The following is a 15,364-nucleotide window of genomic DNA, read 5'->3' on the forward strand; positions in this document are numbered from 1 at the left end:
CCCTTCGTTAATTCAAACATTAGAAATGCTTGGAACTGTCCCACAGTTAGTCCTGTATGAAGTCGTCACATATCAGTCATTTTAACACCTACTTTGAACTTTCAGGCAATGATTGTCTTTCTCTGAACATAAGGGCATTCTAGGACGTTTGTCTGTAAACATTTTATATTTGAATACCAGCTTGTAATCTCACTGAGCTTGTAAATGAGCTACTTCTTATCAAAGATTTCCATGGTATTGGATGAGGTCAGAAGCTGTGCGTGTTCAAGGGCATGTAACCACTGACATTCGACTGACGTAAATTGACACCTCAAGTTTATTTTTTTTCAACACTGGCCGGAACTTTACAGCCCCGCCCACGACTGGAACTTTTTTGCGGGCGGGAACAGATCGGTTGGAGAGGCAGCGAAAAGTCCATTGACATGAGGAAGAGTACATTTCTTTTTTAAAAAACACTTCCCCGTGTTGTTTTCCACCTGACCTATAAATTAGAAGGAAAATGGGGCCCTATAAACCCAATTAGTCCCGAAGCCCCTGCCCCTTTCCCATAGCCCTCCAATTTTTTTCCTGCTCAAGCATTTATCTAATTCCCTTTTGAACGATATTGTCAAATCTGCTTCCACTGTCGTTTCAGACAGTGCAGATCACAACAACTCGCTGCGCAATTCTTTCCACCACCCATGTCGCACCTCATTCTTTTTGCTGATTACCTTCAATCTGTCACCTCTGGAAGCAGTTTCTCTCTATTCAACTATCAAAAGCCATTTTTTTAAATTTAGAGTACCCAATTCATTTATTCCCATGAAGGGGCAATTTAGTGTGGCCAATCCACCTACCCTGCGCATCTTTGGGTTGTGGGGGGGAAACCCACGCAAACACGGAGAGAATGTGCAAAGTCCACACGGACTGTGACCCAGAGCCGGGATCGAACCTGGGACCTCGGTGCCGTGAGGCAGCAGGGCTAACCAATTGAACATGTTTTAACTTTCTCTGCGGTAAGGAGAATAATCCCAGTTGTTTTTAATGAGCCCACAGAACTGCTGTGGCCACATAATCACAATAATAGATCTCAAATGCAACCCTCTCTTAAGGCCTTGACATCCTCCCGAAGTTTGATGTCCAAAACTGAACACCGTAGTCCAGGTGGAGCCTAATTTGTGTTTCATTAACATTTACTAGGATTAACAGGGATTACACATTACATCTAACCTACACTGAGCTCATTAACACATAGTCGCTTTTACAGATTGGCTGTGGTCAAACACACACATTCCACTCTGAACCCAAATTATCGTCTGTGATTTTCTTCTCCGGATCCCCCTGATGATTGTCACATGAGTTTCCAAACTTCACTCCCAAAAATACACTTTAAAATTTTCTCTAATAATAATGCAGTAAGCGCTTTGCATTCCGAAATCCAGACCAGGTTTTCCAAATGACTCTTTAAACAAAACAACTCTACATTTAACAGCAAATCCAGTCCAAGACTTTACACCAACCCCTTTATTTCTTTGATTTGTCTGCTGTTCAACTGCTCACAATTGCTTTAACGCTCGATTCCCACAATATATTAAAATGGCATCAGATATTTGATTTACCTTTTGAAGGCTGCTGTCCCACTTTCAATCTGGTTACTGCAATCCTTTAATTCGGAACACATCATTTACTCTTCCTTGAATTCTTCTGAACCATACATTGGTCTTTACATAGAACAGTACAGCACAGAACAGGCCCTTCGACCCTCGATGTTGTGCCGAGCAATGATCACCCTACTCAAACCCACGTATCCACCCTATACCCGTAACCCAACAACCCCCCCCCCCCCCCCCCCAACCTTACTTTTTAGGACACTACGGGCAATTTAGCATGGCCAATCCACCTAACCCGCACATCTTTGGACTGTGGGAGGAAACCGGAACACCCGGAGGAAACCCACGCACACACGGGGAGGACTCCACACAGTCAGTGACCCAGCTGGGAATCGAACCTGGGACCCTGGACCTGTGAAGCATTTATGCTAACCACCATGCTACCGTGCTGCCCACTTAACTACTGTCTTGGACGCTTCTCTTCATTCCTCTTGTTTCCTTAACTAGCTGCTCTTCGCATCTTGCTCTTGCTTTCGTAATCGGTACTCCATAGTATGGCTTTTCTTCTGACCATGTTGAGAGAGATGTTCCATATAACCTTCTAAACCAACTGCTTCTGGCAGAGCTGAGAGCTGACTTCTCTCAGTACCTACCTCTAACTGCAATCAAATTATCTAACTAAAACATAAAAGCGTCTTGCCTTTCAAGGCCCCAGCTGTTAAGCAACCACTATTTATTCTTCATTCCGTAGCGCCCTCTAACCACAATAGAAACACAGTTGGAATTTAACCCTCCCACAGATAAATATCTTTGTCCAACATGAATCTAACCATTGGACAGAAACATTAAATTAAAGTACCTAAAACTATACCTTATTTCTAATGTTTACCAATACAAATATAAATCCCTTAAAACTACCTTTATATTTCATAGAATCCCTATAGTGCAGAAGGAGGCCATTTGGCCCATCAAGTCTACAATGACTCTCTGAAAAAGCACCCTACCTAGACCCACTCACCTGTCCTATCCCAGTAACCCCATCTAACACTTTGAACACTAAGGAGCAATTTATCATGGGCTATCCACCTAACCGGCACATCTTTGGACTGTGGGAGGAAACTGGAACACCCGGAGAAAACCCACACAGACAAGGGGAGAACCTGCAGACTCCACAGCACCACCCAAGGCCGGAATTGAACCTGGGTCTAGCCACTGTGCCACCCTACCTACAATATACCAGAATTGGAGGAGCGTAGAGATCTTGGAGGGCTGTAGGTGCTGGAGACGGTTACAGAAATGGGGAGAGCTGTGGAAGGTGGAGATGATTACAGAGACTTATTTGAAGTGGCCAATTTAATTCATTCAACTTCGGGCTCATTGGGCATTGAATGATCTTGTCCACTTTTCTGAAATCTTCAAAATAATGTGGACCTTTTATTTCCCTCTCTAGCAATAGGATATCGCAGACGACCAGACCTGCTTCCCAGCATGACGTCTTTATTTGAAGCAGCCTCTTTAGCAACGACACTTTCGTCCACGTCATTATTTATGAATGAACAGACTCCATCTGAAGGAACAGCAAACTCCTCCCACAAGTACGACTCCTATTACTTTGCTGGATATCCTTGCTCTTGAAAGTTGTACTCTGCAGATTGTAATGTATGGAAACAAAATTTCCCAGTGCATTGATATTGAACCCTCAAATGTTGGGTTTAATGAATCTTTTCACCAATGTGGCTGTACAAATATAACCAGGCAGTTTAACATGGGCCAGTATCGGCACTGTTAAAGATGTTAATTATTCCACGTGTTTTGAAGCACCAAGTTGATGTGAAATTTCACAGGGAGTATATTTAATGCTGTGATGTATTCTTCCCTCTTGCCGATCAGGGAATAGAAAAGAGATCACTACGTTTTATCCCTCGCTTTGTTTCGTCTGCCATTCCTACTCACTCCCTTGAGATTGAAAGTGTAAAATGTATTTCATTGTTCTGCAAGTGCCCTTGGCACTCTTTATGAACTTGAAAATCAATAATTTGGCACGTTAACCAACTTTATCAACAGGAGCCTTTCAGAATTTGCATTCTGCATTGTTAATAATGTTTCTTTCTCCCACCTTCCCATGTAACAGGTTCAGCTTGGCAATGGCCTGCATTCTGTGTCTTGCAGCGTTTTTCTTTAGAACTTGACATTTACCAATGCTCCAAATGAATAGATAATATACAAGATGTCACACAACATTGTGAACTGTAATGGAGCTTACTGGGTTGCTTGTAACGCTGTCAGGTCACTTATTGATGGAGGACCCAATTCTAATTTCACAACGCACAGCATGCTTTGTGCTTAGCTTGCCAAAGTGTTTCTTTTTCAAGGATATAGCACACTTACTACTCACTATTCAGCTTCTGCATGCTGATCATATAGGTCTTCACAAGTGGAGCTGCTGGGATTGTGAAGCAGTTCTTCACCTCTGTGACCTCAAACACTGGGTGGTTTAAGTCCGTTCTTTTCACTTCTTCTGAAACTTGGTTTTGAATAAAGGAAATGGCGCTCAAATTAGAGCACTGATTTTCGTGGTTGTAAGGATCTGAAATGCATCCGCAGCACTAAAGTGGTCTTTGTTTAGAATTTAATTGTTAATCACGTGGACAGGTCCTCCAGTAACATTTGGTGTGGGGTATGTAGAGTCGTAGATGTGCAACCAGTGTTGTTGATCACAGGGTAGGGTAGGGTTAAGGCACACATTATGGTGACACAGGGGGAGATTTGCTCCACGGAAGTCCTCAATGCTGTATGGGAATTGTGTTATAGTTATCGACATGAGCATTTAAATTGGAATGGAGTTGGACCTGGCCTGGGAACCAATCCCCGTAATAAATAGAACGCCTGCAAACCAGAAGAATCGGGCACAGATTGTCACGGGAAACCAAATGGTGGAGGCAGAGAAGGGCAAAGAGAAGACTAGCCCACGCTGGCATGTATCTCCTGGCCGCTGGAGGGGACCCGACCACCGGAAATCAATCAGCCCAAATCCTGATCTAAGTGGCCTCTAAAGTCTTGACCCGGGACACACAGTGCCCGGGTAAGATTGGGAACTCCCATTCGTATAAAAAGTCCCCCAGGATCAAAGGCAGCAACAAGGGATGAAGGAAAGTCGTCAGCCAAAATCCAGAGAGGAAGCTGAAGAATGCATCCTCCAAATTTTTCCATCCTTCCCTTTGAAGGACCTGGGATTCTGTGAACTCATTGACAATCATGTAAACCCACCCTATTGTGCATTGTTCTGAATCTGCAAGTTGGCACTACCGTGAGACGTTTGTGCCTTGCTTTGTGCTGACTCCGGGCTTTTATCTAACTTGAATTAACTTTACACTCGCCCCAGGGCGAGGATACTAGAATTTCAAATTCCTTTAGTACAATGTGGAGAAGAAAATCTGCAGACCACAAAGGGTGCATTTGTGATGGAAGGTTGGAGAAGAAATTATAAAGAAAGAGATATGAATAAGTGGCGCATTGCCTGCCACTTAACATTTTCCCCCAATGGTCGAGTCTACTTCAAGGTTTGATGTTGACTCCGCTGCTGTATTGGATTTCCAACAGGTACCAAATCCTGCAAACCGACAAGAAGATGGATATGAGACTGTCTTCTAGTCCCAGTCCAAACATTAGCCGATTATTCATCAATGCCTAGTTAACATCAAATATTTTTTTTTAAATGACTCCCCAGCCATCAGCTCTTTGCAAAGGGGAAATCCAATAAATATATTATTATATTCAAACTTTCCCGCTCTTCCCTTCGCTCCAGGATAGATACCGTCAAGTCAGGATGGTTGAACAGTCTGCAATGCAGGAGTGCAGTTCCCAAAATCTATCAGTTTTTCTTTCTGAAGTTGAAGAAAATTGATTGGCAGCTAAAACTGAGATGCATCAAGCCCGTCTTTGCTAAATCTCGATATTCAATTTAAGGAACCGTCAAGACATGTAATTAAGTTCCTCAAATCCATTGGTTTGTAAGCAGCCTCCAACTGTTGGGAATTTAACAGTTTTTTAAAAATAGAAACTTGAGTACCAATTGGCTTTTAATGTATCATCTATCAGGGTGAAAGTGGTTTGCACAGGCAGGATCCGCTTGTTTGCAAACTGGGGCATTGTTGTGTTCGAAATGCTTAGGTAACTATTTGTTTTATGATTAAGTGTCTGTTATGCGTTGTGCTCTTTTTTTTAAAGCTGCTGTTCATGTTGCTCTCCAGGATTTTTTTATTTAAAATTAAAACCATATAAATTTGCAAGGCTTTTTTATTTCTTATGCATACGTTTTAGGCTATTTCATTCCGTGTCAACGGAGAAACAGTTCTGCATTATTTTTTAATCTAATCGCTTCATGTCTTTGGTGCATGAGGTTTAACCAATGCTGCAGCTACACAAATTTTTGCAATTTAAGACCATTGAGAGAATTTGACAGCACATAACGACCTGGATTTTGCATTTAAGGTTAGCAGTGAGGCTCACGGTGCTCTGTTAGTAAGGAGCAGTTGAACTAAAAAAAACCAGGAGGTTGCTGTCTTGAGTTGGCCTGCTCCTCCACAAGCCTCCAGAACCTTGGCAATCGACTCCAGTGTTCACATAGATGTGACGGGGTGAAGTTGCGGTACTTGCCCATTAGAGACCTGCTCAAGTTACCAAAGACAGTTTTGGCTCATCCAATTCGGAAAATGGGAACAGGGAGAGTTCATTCAGCCCCTCGCTCCTACCCTGTCATTCACTGAGATCACAGGTGATTTGTGACCCAACTTCCAGTGCCTGCCTTTGCAAGTGTAACCTCTTAATACCAATATCGCACCATTTTCAGAAGAAAATTCAAAACTCCTGTCGCCCTTTGTGTGCAAGAAATGTTTCCTAACTTCACTCCTGAAAGATCTGGCTCTTGTTTTTAAATCCCCTGGTCCTAGACTCCCAAATCAGTGGTGTGGAGATGCCGGCGTTGGACTGGGGTGAGCACAGTAAGAAGTCTTACAACACCAGGTTCTGGGCTTGAGACAATTCGCACCTCTTTAACCTGGGGTTACCCCTATCTCTGGATTTGTAAAGATTCAATTACCTGCAAATGCTCGCATTCTAAGCATTGTCTGGCATCTTTGACTTTGTCTATACATATGTTTCTGGAACATACCTCTTCATTCACCTGAGGAAGGAGCAGTGCTCCGAAAGCTAGTGTTTGAAACAAACCTGTTGGACTTTAACCTGGTGTAAGGTTTCATACCATGCCCAAATCAGTGGAAATTGCTTTTTGCGATCTAGCCTATAGCTCGATCTATCCTACCTATTCTTCAAAATATCTTGAAAGCTTAGATCAAATCACCCCTTAACTTCTTACATTTCAGGAAATGTGACATTAAATTGTGTTAACCTCGCCTCATAGTTTAATCCTGGAGTTCGGGTATCGTCCTGATAAATGTATGCGGCCCTCCCTCCTTGGCCAATGTAACTTCCTATGGAGTGGTGCCCAAACCTGCTGTGTCAACACTCCAGTCTGGTCCAACCAGAACTTCGGATAGTTAAAGCATCATTTCTACCCCCTTGTATTCCCCCCCCCCCCCCCCCCCCTCCCCACCCTTCCACATGTGGTCAGCAATCCTACAAACTTTTGAATGAGTTTCTGTAGCTCCTCATGACACTTTAATGACCTATGTACCTGGACACACACCTGAGTCTCTTCTGACTTCTACAGTTTCAAGCTTTGCACCATTTAGAAAGTACCTTGATGTGTCCTTTTGGGTCTATAATGGGCAAAATCCATTTGCCACAACTTGCCCATTTACTTAATCTATCAATATCTATTTCTAATTCTATTCTTCTATCCACACTGCTTAAAATTCCGGCTATCTTTGTGTCACTAGTCACGTTCTGCCAATGAAAGTATCTCTCTGTTATCCCCATGTTCTGACTCCTGCTGCGAAGCCAATATCCAAATAGAACATAGAACATACAGTGCAGAAGGAGGCCATTCGGCCCATCGCGTCTGCACCGACCCACTGAAGCCCTCACTTCCACCCTATCCCCGTAACCCAATAACCCCTCCTAACCTTTTTGTTCACTAAGGGCAATTTAGCATGGCCAATCACCTAACCTGCACGTCTTTGGACTGTGGGAGGAAACCGGAGCACCCGGAGGAAACCCTCACAGACACTGAGAGAACGTGCAGACTCTGCACAGACAGTGACCCAGCGGGGAATCGAACCTGGGACCCTGGCGCTGTGAAGCGTATCCACTTGTGCTGCCCAAATATCCTAAGCCAGTCAATAAACCGCCTTTTTATACCTTGATAAGCATTAATTATTGACGAACAACTTCTCTGGCACTTAAATTAACTTTCACAATTGTGGAGGCTCATGCCTTTAGATTGCAATTAAATTTATTTGGATTGCCTCCTATTTTTCCTCTCTTTTCATCCCAGTTTCTGTACATGATTTTACATTGAATTAAACAGTTCAACAGGAAAGTATTGGTTTGGTTTCTGCACAGCTCAGTAAGGATTCTGACATCTGATAGGTTAAGGACACACACCATTGATCACGGAATCACAGAATAATACAGTGCAGAAGAGGCCCTTTGGCCCATCGAGTCTGCACCGCTGCATGAAAAACACCTGACCCCCCCCCCCCCCCGCCTACCTAATTCCATTTGCCAGCACCTGGGCCATAGCCTTGAATGTTCAGACGTGCCAAGTACTCATCCAGGTACTTTTTAAAGGATGTGAGACAACCTGCCTCTACCACCCTCCCAGGCAGTGCATTCCAGACCGTCACCACCCTCTGGGTAAATCAGATTGCCCTGATTGCATGGGTACAGGTGTAGCTTTACATGGTACTCCTTAAAACCTACCTCTGATGAAGCGGTTGGTCACCTGGCCTACTATCTCTTGGGTTCGGTGTCAAACTTTGTTCCTATGGAGCCATTTTGGATGTTTTGCTACATTGAAGGAACTTTTTGAATGAAAGTTGTTGTCCATGCGAGTCTGATTTTTTAAAAACTTGAATCTTCACAAATTCGCGAAAAGGCAGCATTGTATTTATGAAGATTTCCATCACAGAGGGAAGTTGAGGTTGTATGCATTCCCAACTCTCAAGAGAGGCTTCTTAAAACTTAAAAGGGTTATAGTAACAAAGAAAACAGGAGCAGAAGTAGGCCATTCAGCCCTTCAAGCCTGCTCTGCCATTCAATCTGATCATGGCTGGCTGATCATCCAACTCTGTAACCTAACCTGTACCCGCTTTCCCCCGCCATACACTTTGATCCCTTTCATCCCAAGAACTGTATCTAACTCCTCCTCGAAAACATACGATGTTTTAGCTTCATCCGCTTCCTGTGGTAGCGAATTCCACAACCTGGCCACTCTCTGGGTGAAGAAATTCCTCCTCATCTCATATCTTTAGGCCAGTGTTTTTCAAACTTTTTTCCCCAGGACGCGCCTGCCGACCGTCGCGACCCACCATTTTAGCTTATACTAATACGACAGGTGAGCCTGCTTGATCCTCATGCTCGCTCTTGTTTTGTCATTCAATGTTACATTTCTGAGCAGGACTTCTGCTGACTATTTAAGTTCTTGCTGCATCCTTTGAAAAAAGTCAAGAGGTTTGTGCTCAAACTTGCCACGCTTAGTCTTCAAATGCCTTTGAAGTTTTGAGGGTTTTATATTTTCATTTGCCAGTACTTCCCTGCATATAACACACATGGGCTTTGCGTCCTGATTTGCATTGGCACAATTAATAAAGCCATACCTCAAGAAATCTTTATACTGCTTTGCTCCTGGATTCAGCTTCTTAATGTGTTGTTCACTGGAGGCCCTGGATCTCTGGATGCAGCTCACACCTGCTTTGTCCTGCTGTGCACTCTCCTGAGCAGCACTCTCGTGGGCAGCACTCTCGTGAGCAGCACTCTCGTGAGCAGCACTCTCGTGAGCAGCACTCTCGTGAGCAGCACTCTCGTGAGCAGCACTCTCGTGAGCAGCACTCTCGTGAGCAGCACTCTCGTGAGCAGCACTCTCGTGAGCAGCACTCTCGTGAGCAGCACTCTCGTGAGCAGCACTCTCGTGAGCAGCACTCTCGTGAGCAGCACTCTCGTGAGCAGCACTCTCGTGAGCAGCACTCTCCTGAGCAGCACTCTCCTGAGCAGCACTCTCCTGAGCAGCACTCTCCTGAGCAGCACTCTCCTGAGCAGCACTCTCCTGAGCAGCACTCTCCTGAGCAGCACTCTCCTGAGCAGCACTCTCCTGAGCAGCACTCTCCTGAGCAGCACTCTCCTGAGCAGCACTCTCCAGCTTTCTTGCTCACAGCTCAAAAGGGAGGAATTTATTTCGGCCCAGAGCACCTGACACGTGACTTGCTCTCTGCCGCCGCGCCAGGCAGGAAGACTCCTTCGATTTTTATTTTTAAACATCTGCTCCTGGGTCAGTGTACTGACATGAGGAGGAGGCTGGGCTCCGGGCATGCATGCTGCTGAGGGGGCACACGTGTGGCTTGGCCAGCATTCTGAAAGCTGGTTGCAGCCGTTGGTTACTACTTCCCGTGATCAGGAACACCGCGATAAACCAACACCGCCACAACCCACCCACAGGTCATGATCCTGAGTTTGAAAATGACTGCCTTAGACTACGACCCCTGGTTCTGGACTCCTCCATCATTGCGAAAATCCTTCCTGCATCTACTCTGTCTGGTCCTGTTAGAAATTTATAGGTTTCTGTGAAATTCCCCCTCCCTCCCTCATTCTTCTGAATCTCAACGAATATAATCCTAACTGACCAATCCCTCCTCATCCATCAGTCAAGGCCATCCCAAGAATCAGTCTGTAAACCTTCTCTGCACTCCCTTGATAGCAAGATAACCCTTCCTCTGATAAGGAGATGAAAACTGCACACAGTATTCCAGGTGTAGTCTCATCAATGCCCTGTATAATTGCAGCAAAACATTTCAATGCCTGAACTCTCATCCTCTCACTCTGAAGGCCAACATACCATTTGTTTCTATATTGCTTGCTGCACCTACATGCTTATCTTCAGTGACTGCTGTACAAGGACACCCAGGTCTCTTTGCACATTCCCCTCTCAATTTATAGCCATTCAGATAATCTGCCTTCCCATTTTTACTACCAAAGTGGATAGCCTCCCATTTATCCACACTATACTGCATTTGCCATGCATTTTCCCACTCACTCAGCCTGTCCAAATCCCGCTGAAGCATCTCTGCATCCTCCTCACAGCTCACCCAGCTTTGTGCCATCTGCGAGTGTGTTTGGGCCCATTTTTAAACACCCCCCACCCCCCCCCCCCCCCAAATGCAGGGCACCCATGGCCGGATCAGACCATGCACAACTGCCAGCTTGGCACCTTGGCAGTGCCCCTGCAAGCTGGCAGTGCCCCCTGGGCATGACAGGCTGGCTATGCCAGGATCCCAGCTGGCACCAGTAGTGCAAAGGTACCACCCTGCCCAGAGGGCATGCCCTGGGGTCCTCCGACCCTCCCCCTGACCCCCCCCCCCCCCCCCCCCCCCCCCCCCAACCTAACCGTTGTGGTCGAGCCTTCAGTTGCCTGGTCCCTTTCTGGAATTACCCCTCATAACCCGGTTGCCACTTTTCTGAATCCTGAGCAAGTTTGTAATGTCGTCATCTCCTCCTCCTCCTCCTCCTCCTCTGGCTGCGTGACGGGTTTTTGCCCGCTGGGAAATGGTTTGGGCCGTTTTCAGGTGTGATGTAAACACAAGTTACTGCTGAAGAAGGCCAGCGATTGTTGCCCGTGTGACCGTGAGCTACCTCCTTGAAGTTCAGAGTCCAATAAGATTGCTGTATTCACATCAGTTGGGATTTCACAATGATCGAGTATTCTCATGGTTGCTAGCTTCATAAAAATATATTTATTAACAGATTTACAGTATTTAATTCATTGAGGACTCTGTATTACTAGTCCGAGACACTTTGCTATACCGTAACCCCTTATTTCTATAGTACCCTTGCAATGTGACAATTGTCATTGCCACAGACATGACTCCATTTACAATAAACTTTTATTGACTCTGTTGCGATCTTTAAAATGGTCCATCAATACCACCGGTTTGTTCCGGGGAGAATTGATGGCGGGTTCCTGAGTTGGCACAGGGCAGGTGTCAGGAGGCTGGGGGACCTGTTCATAGACGGGAAGTTTGCGAGCCTGGGTGAGCTGGAAGGGAAGTTCAGGCTTCCCCCGGGGAACACCTTTAGGTACATGCAAGTAAGGGCGTTTGTCAGGCGGCAGGTGGCGGGGTTCCCCATGCTGCCGCTGCGTGGGGTCCAGGACAGGGTGCTCTCGGGGGTATGGGTTGGAGAGGGGAGGATCTCGGAAGTGTACCAGGTGATGCAGGAGGTAGACGAGGCCTCGGTGGAGGAGCTGAAAGATAAATGGGAGGAGGAGCTGGGTGAGGAGATTGAGGAGGGGACGTGGGCGGATGCCCTAGAAAGGGTGAATTCCTCCTCTTCGTGTGCGAGTCTTAGCCTCATACAGTTTAAGGTACTGCATAGGGCCCATATGACTGGGACAAGGATGAGCCGGTTTTTTGGGACCGAGGACAGGTGTATTAGGTGCTCCGGGAGCCCAGCCAACCATGTCCAGATGTTCTGGGCATGCCCAGCACTGGGGGAATTTTGGAAGGGTGTAGCAATGACGGTATCGAGGGTGGCAGGATCCAGGGTCACTCCAGGCTGGGGACTCGCAATATTTGGGGTTGCAGTGGAGCCGGGAGTGCAGGAGGCGAAAGAGGCCGGTGTTCTGGCCTTTGCGTCCCTAGTAGCCCGGCGGAGGATTCTGCTTCAGTGGAAGGATGCGAGGCTCCCAAGCGTGGAGGCCTGGGTCAATGATATGGCGGGGTTTATTAAATTTGAGAGGGTGAAATTTGCCCTAAGGGGGTCAGTGCAGGGGTTTTTCGGGAGATGGCAACCATTCCTAGATCTCCTGGCAGAACGGTAAAAACAAAAGGTCAGCAGGAGCAGCAATGGGGGGGGGGGGGTTGTCTCTTTGTTTTTGTTTTGGGTTGAATATCTGTTTTTTGCCAATGACTGGCGTTCATTTATTATTTCTCATTTGTATTTACGGCGGGGAGGGGGGGGGGTGGGTCTGGTTTTTTTTGTTCTTAGAATTTTCTGTTATTGTTTTCTTTTTTGTGAAAATGTGAAAATTTGAATTTAAAATTTTTTTTTTAAATTAATAAATGGTCCATCAATGCTCAAATCGGTCAATCCTCAAATAGTGATGTTTTTGCTCAGTTTAGGGGGAAAGGTATTTAAAATGCAAACAGTCTAATTTGTTTTTTGTCATTTTTTAACATGGCATTTTAAGCTTTTTGGCTACATTAGCACACTGGCACATTCGAGAACACCCAATATTTGAGCATAAAGCGAGGAATTGCTGATGAGACGAGTAAAAGAGCCACTCGCACAGTTCCCTGTTCATTCTGAATGTGTTCCAATTTTGTAATTGAGAATTTAATTGCTGGAGGCAGGATCCGCCAGCTCAGGCTGGATAAATGCAAATTAATATATAATGCAACCAAGCTGGAAATGTCTTCGACACAGTACGCCACACTGCAATGCCATTGTGGAAACCATTTTCCTCTCCTGTCAGTAAGGCCTTTGTGATCAAAGCTATGGTACCATGTTACCATGGGGTGGCACGGTAGCACAGTGGATAACACTCTTGCCTCACAGCGCCAGGGTTCTAGGTTCGATTGGGTCACTGTCTGTGCGGAGTCTGCACATTCTCCCCATGTCTGCGTGGGTTTCCTCCGGGTGCTCCGGTTTCCTCCCACAGTCCAAAGATGTGCAGGTTAGGTGGATTGACCATGCTAAATTGCCCTTCGTGCCCAAAAAAGGTTAAGTTGGGTTACGGGGATAGGGTGGAGGTGTGGGCTTGGATAGGCTGCTCTTTCCAAGGGCCGGTGCAGACTCGATGGGCCGAATAGCCTCCTTTTGCACTGTAAATTCTGTGATTCCTTATCCCTTTGGGCTGTTCTGTTTTCAATATGGGTTTTCCGTATCTATCTTCTCTACCTTTTTTAGAGGCAAGAAAGATGAGCATTTATATGTGCCTTTCATGACCTAGGGACATTTCTTGGCAACAGGGATCACACCTCCATTCAGTACATGGCAACTGTTCTCGATATGTGTCGGCCAGCCAGTGGGAGAAACTTGCTCCTATTCAGTATCTTTTAGTTTAGTAAAATGTCCTAATCAATTTGATAGAGAGGCTGAAAGTTCACGATTTACTGCGGAACAATGATATTTAAGCCCCTGATGCAATCAGCATTAGATTATTTAAATAAATTGGTGTTGCTAATGTGTTATGTATTCTGAGATAACACGGGCTGCAACTGGATGCAGCTTTAACCAAAAGATACTCCAGACCTTGAAGTTAGTTCAATCTGATTTATTGAACCAGTAGCTCAGTTAGCACAGTTCTGAGTTCGACTCTCTGCTAACCTAAGTGTGGTTACTCTGTCTGACTGAACCAGACTAGCTCTTAGCCACGTGCTGGAGGTGTGATACTGTACATACACCCTGACTCACTCTGTAGATGTTCATCAGTGGAAAGGGGCGGAGTGCGAGTGCCTCGTGCCTTTTATAATGAGATACCACCCCTGAGTGTCCTGCCTGCTCATTGGTCATGTCCTGTTCTCTGTGTTCATTAGCTGCCTGTCTGTGCCTGTATGCATATCGTGACAATTGTCACCTCCGGGGCATTAGTCAGTTGTTGAAGTGCAGGGTCGGGTTGAGGAGTTGCAGAAGCCCCCACAGGTAGGCAGTGAAAATCAGAAACTCACTTCCTCGAGAGGTTCTGATGTTGGGGGTCAGTTTGACAACGTGAAATCTCAGGTTGACAGATTTGTGATTGAGCCTCCTTGCGGCTAAGCGGTAACATGTTGGTTGGCCATGTTCTAGTTGAATGGCAGAACAGACTGGACGGAGGGGTTCAAGGCAAATTCATGTTGCTATGTTTCCAGGCCTGACAAAAGAGAAGAATATAGGACAAAAAAAGGACCTCTTTTCTGGAAGTTGAGTTTCCTTACACTGGCCAAACACCACCACCGGCGAGAAAGCCAGAACCTGTTCCGGTTTGATGGGACCCAAGAGTCCTGTACATCTTTCTACAGGTGTAAAAAGATATAGGGGGTGCTCAGCCTTTTCTCATTAGAACGGAGAAAGATGAGGGGCGATTTGATGGAGGTTTATAAGATGATCAGGGGAATAGATAGACAGTCAGAGTCTTTTTCCCCGGGTGGAACAAACCATTACAAGGGGACATAAATTTAAGGTGAATGGTGGGAAGATATAGGGGGGATGTCAGAGGTAGGTTCTTTACCCAGAGAGTAGTGGGGGCATGGAATGCACTGCCTGTGGAAGTAGTTGAGTTGGAAACATTAGGGACCTTCAAGCGGCTATTGGATAGGTACATGGATTAGGGTAGAATGATGGGGTGTAGATTAATTTGTTCTTAATCTAAGACAAATGTTCAGCACAACATCGTGGGCCGAAGGGCCTGTTCTGTACTGTATTATTCTATGTTCTATGTACAGAACCAGTACAGATACTAATTCCACCTGTCACGTCATCCATCCAGTGTTCTCACAGGGTAAGGCGGAGAATTGGGACATGGGCAAGACTACACTTCAAAAACGTTGTCCTATTACTGCCGCTCCAACCAGGAGAGCCCAGACATCCTGCTGCCCCCATCCCCTCCCTTCCTACCCCCCTCCACT

The 15,364-nt window shown here is 45.8% G+C and overlaps 1 protein-coding gene across 5 annotated transcripts in view; it reads left to right on the forward strand.

Moving 5' to 3' along the window:
* The window catches only part of pip5k1ba (phosphatidylinositol-4-phosphate 5-kinase, type I, beta a), a 166,761-nt gene that overhangs the window by 134,118 nt on the left and 17,279 nt on the right, over positions 1-15,364 (forward strand). For all 5 annotated transcript variants that reach the window (XM_038804080.1, XM_038804079.1, XM_038804083.1 and 2 more), the window contains one exon: positions 3,040-3,184. In XM_038804080.1, the coding sequence (XP_038660008.1) occupies positions 3,040-3,184 (145 nt within the window). The remainder of the gene's footprint in view (positions 1-3,039; positions 3,185-15,364) is intronic.

This window comes from Scyliorhinus canicula, chromosome 8 (genome assembly GCF_902713615.1).
Source record: "Scyliorhinus canicula chromosome 8, sScyCan1.1, whole genome shotgun sequence".
Classification (NCBI taxonomy): Eukaryota; Metazoa; Chordata; class Chondrichthyes; order Carcharhiniformes; family Scyliorhinidae; genus Scyliorhinus; species Scyliorhinus canicula.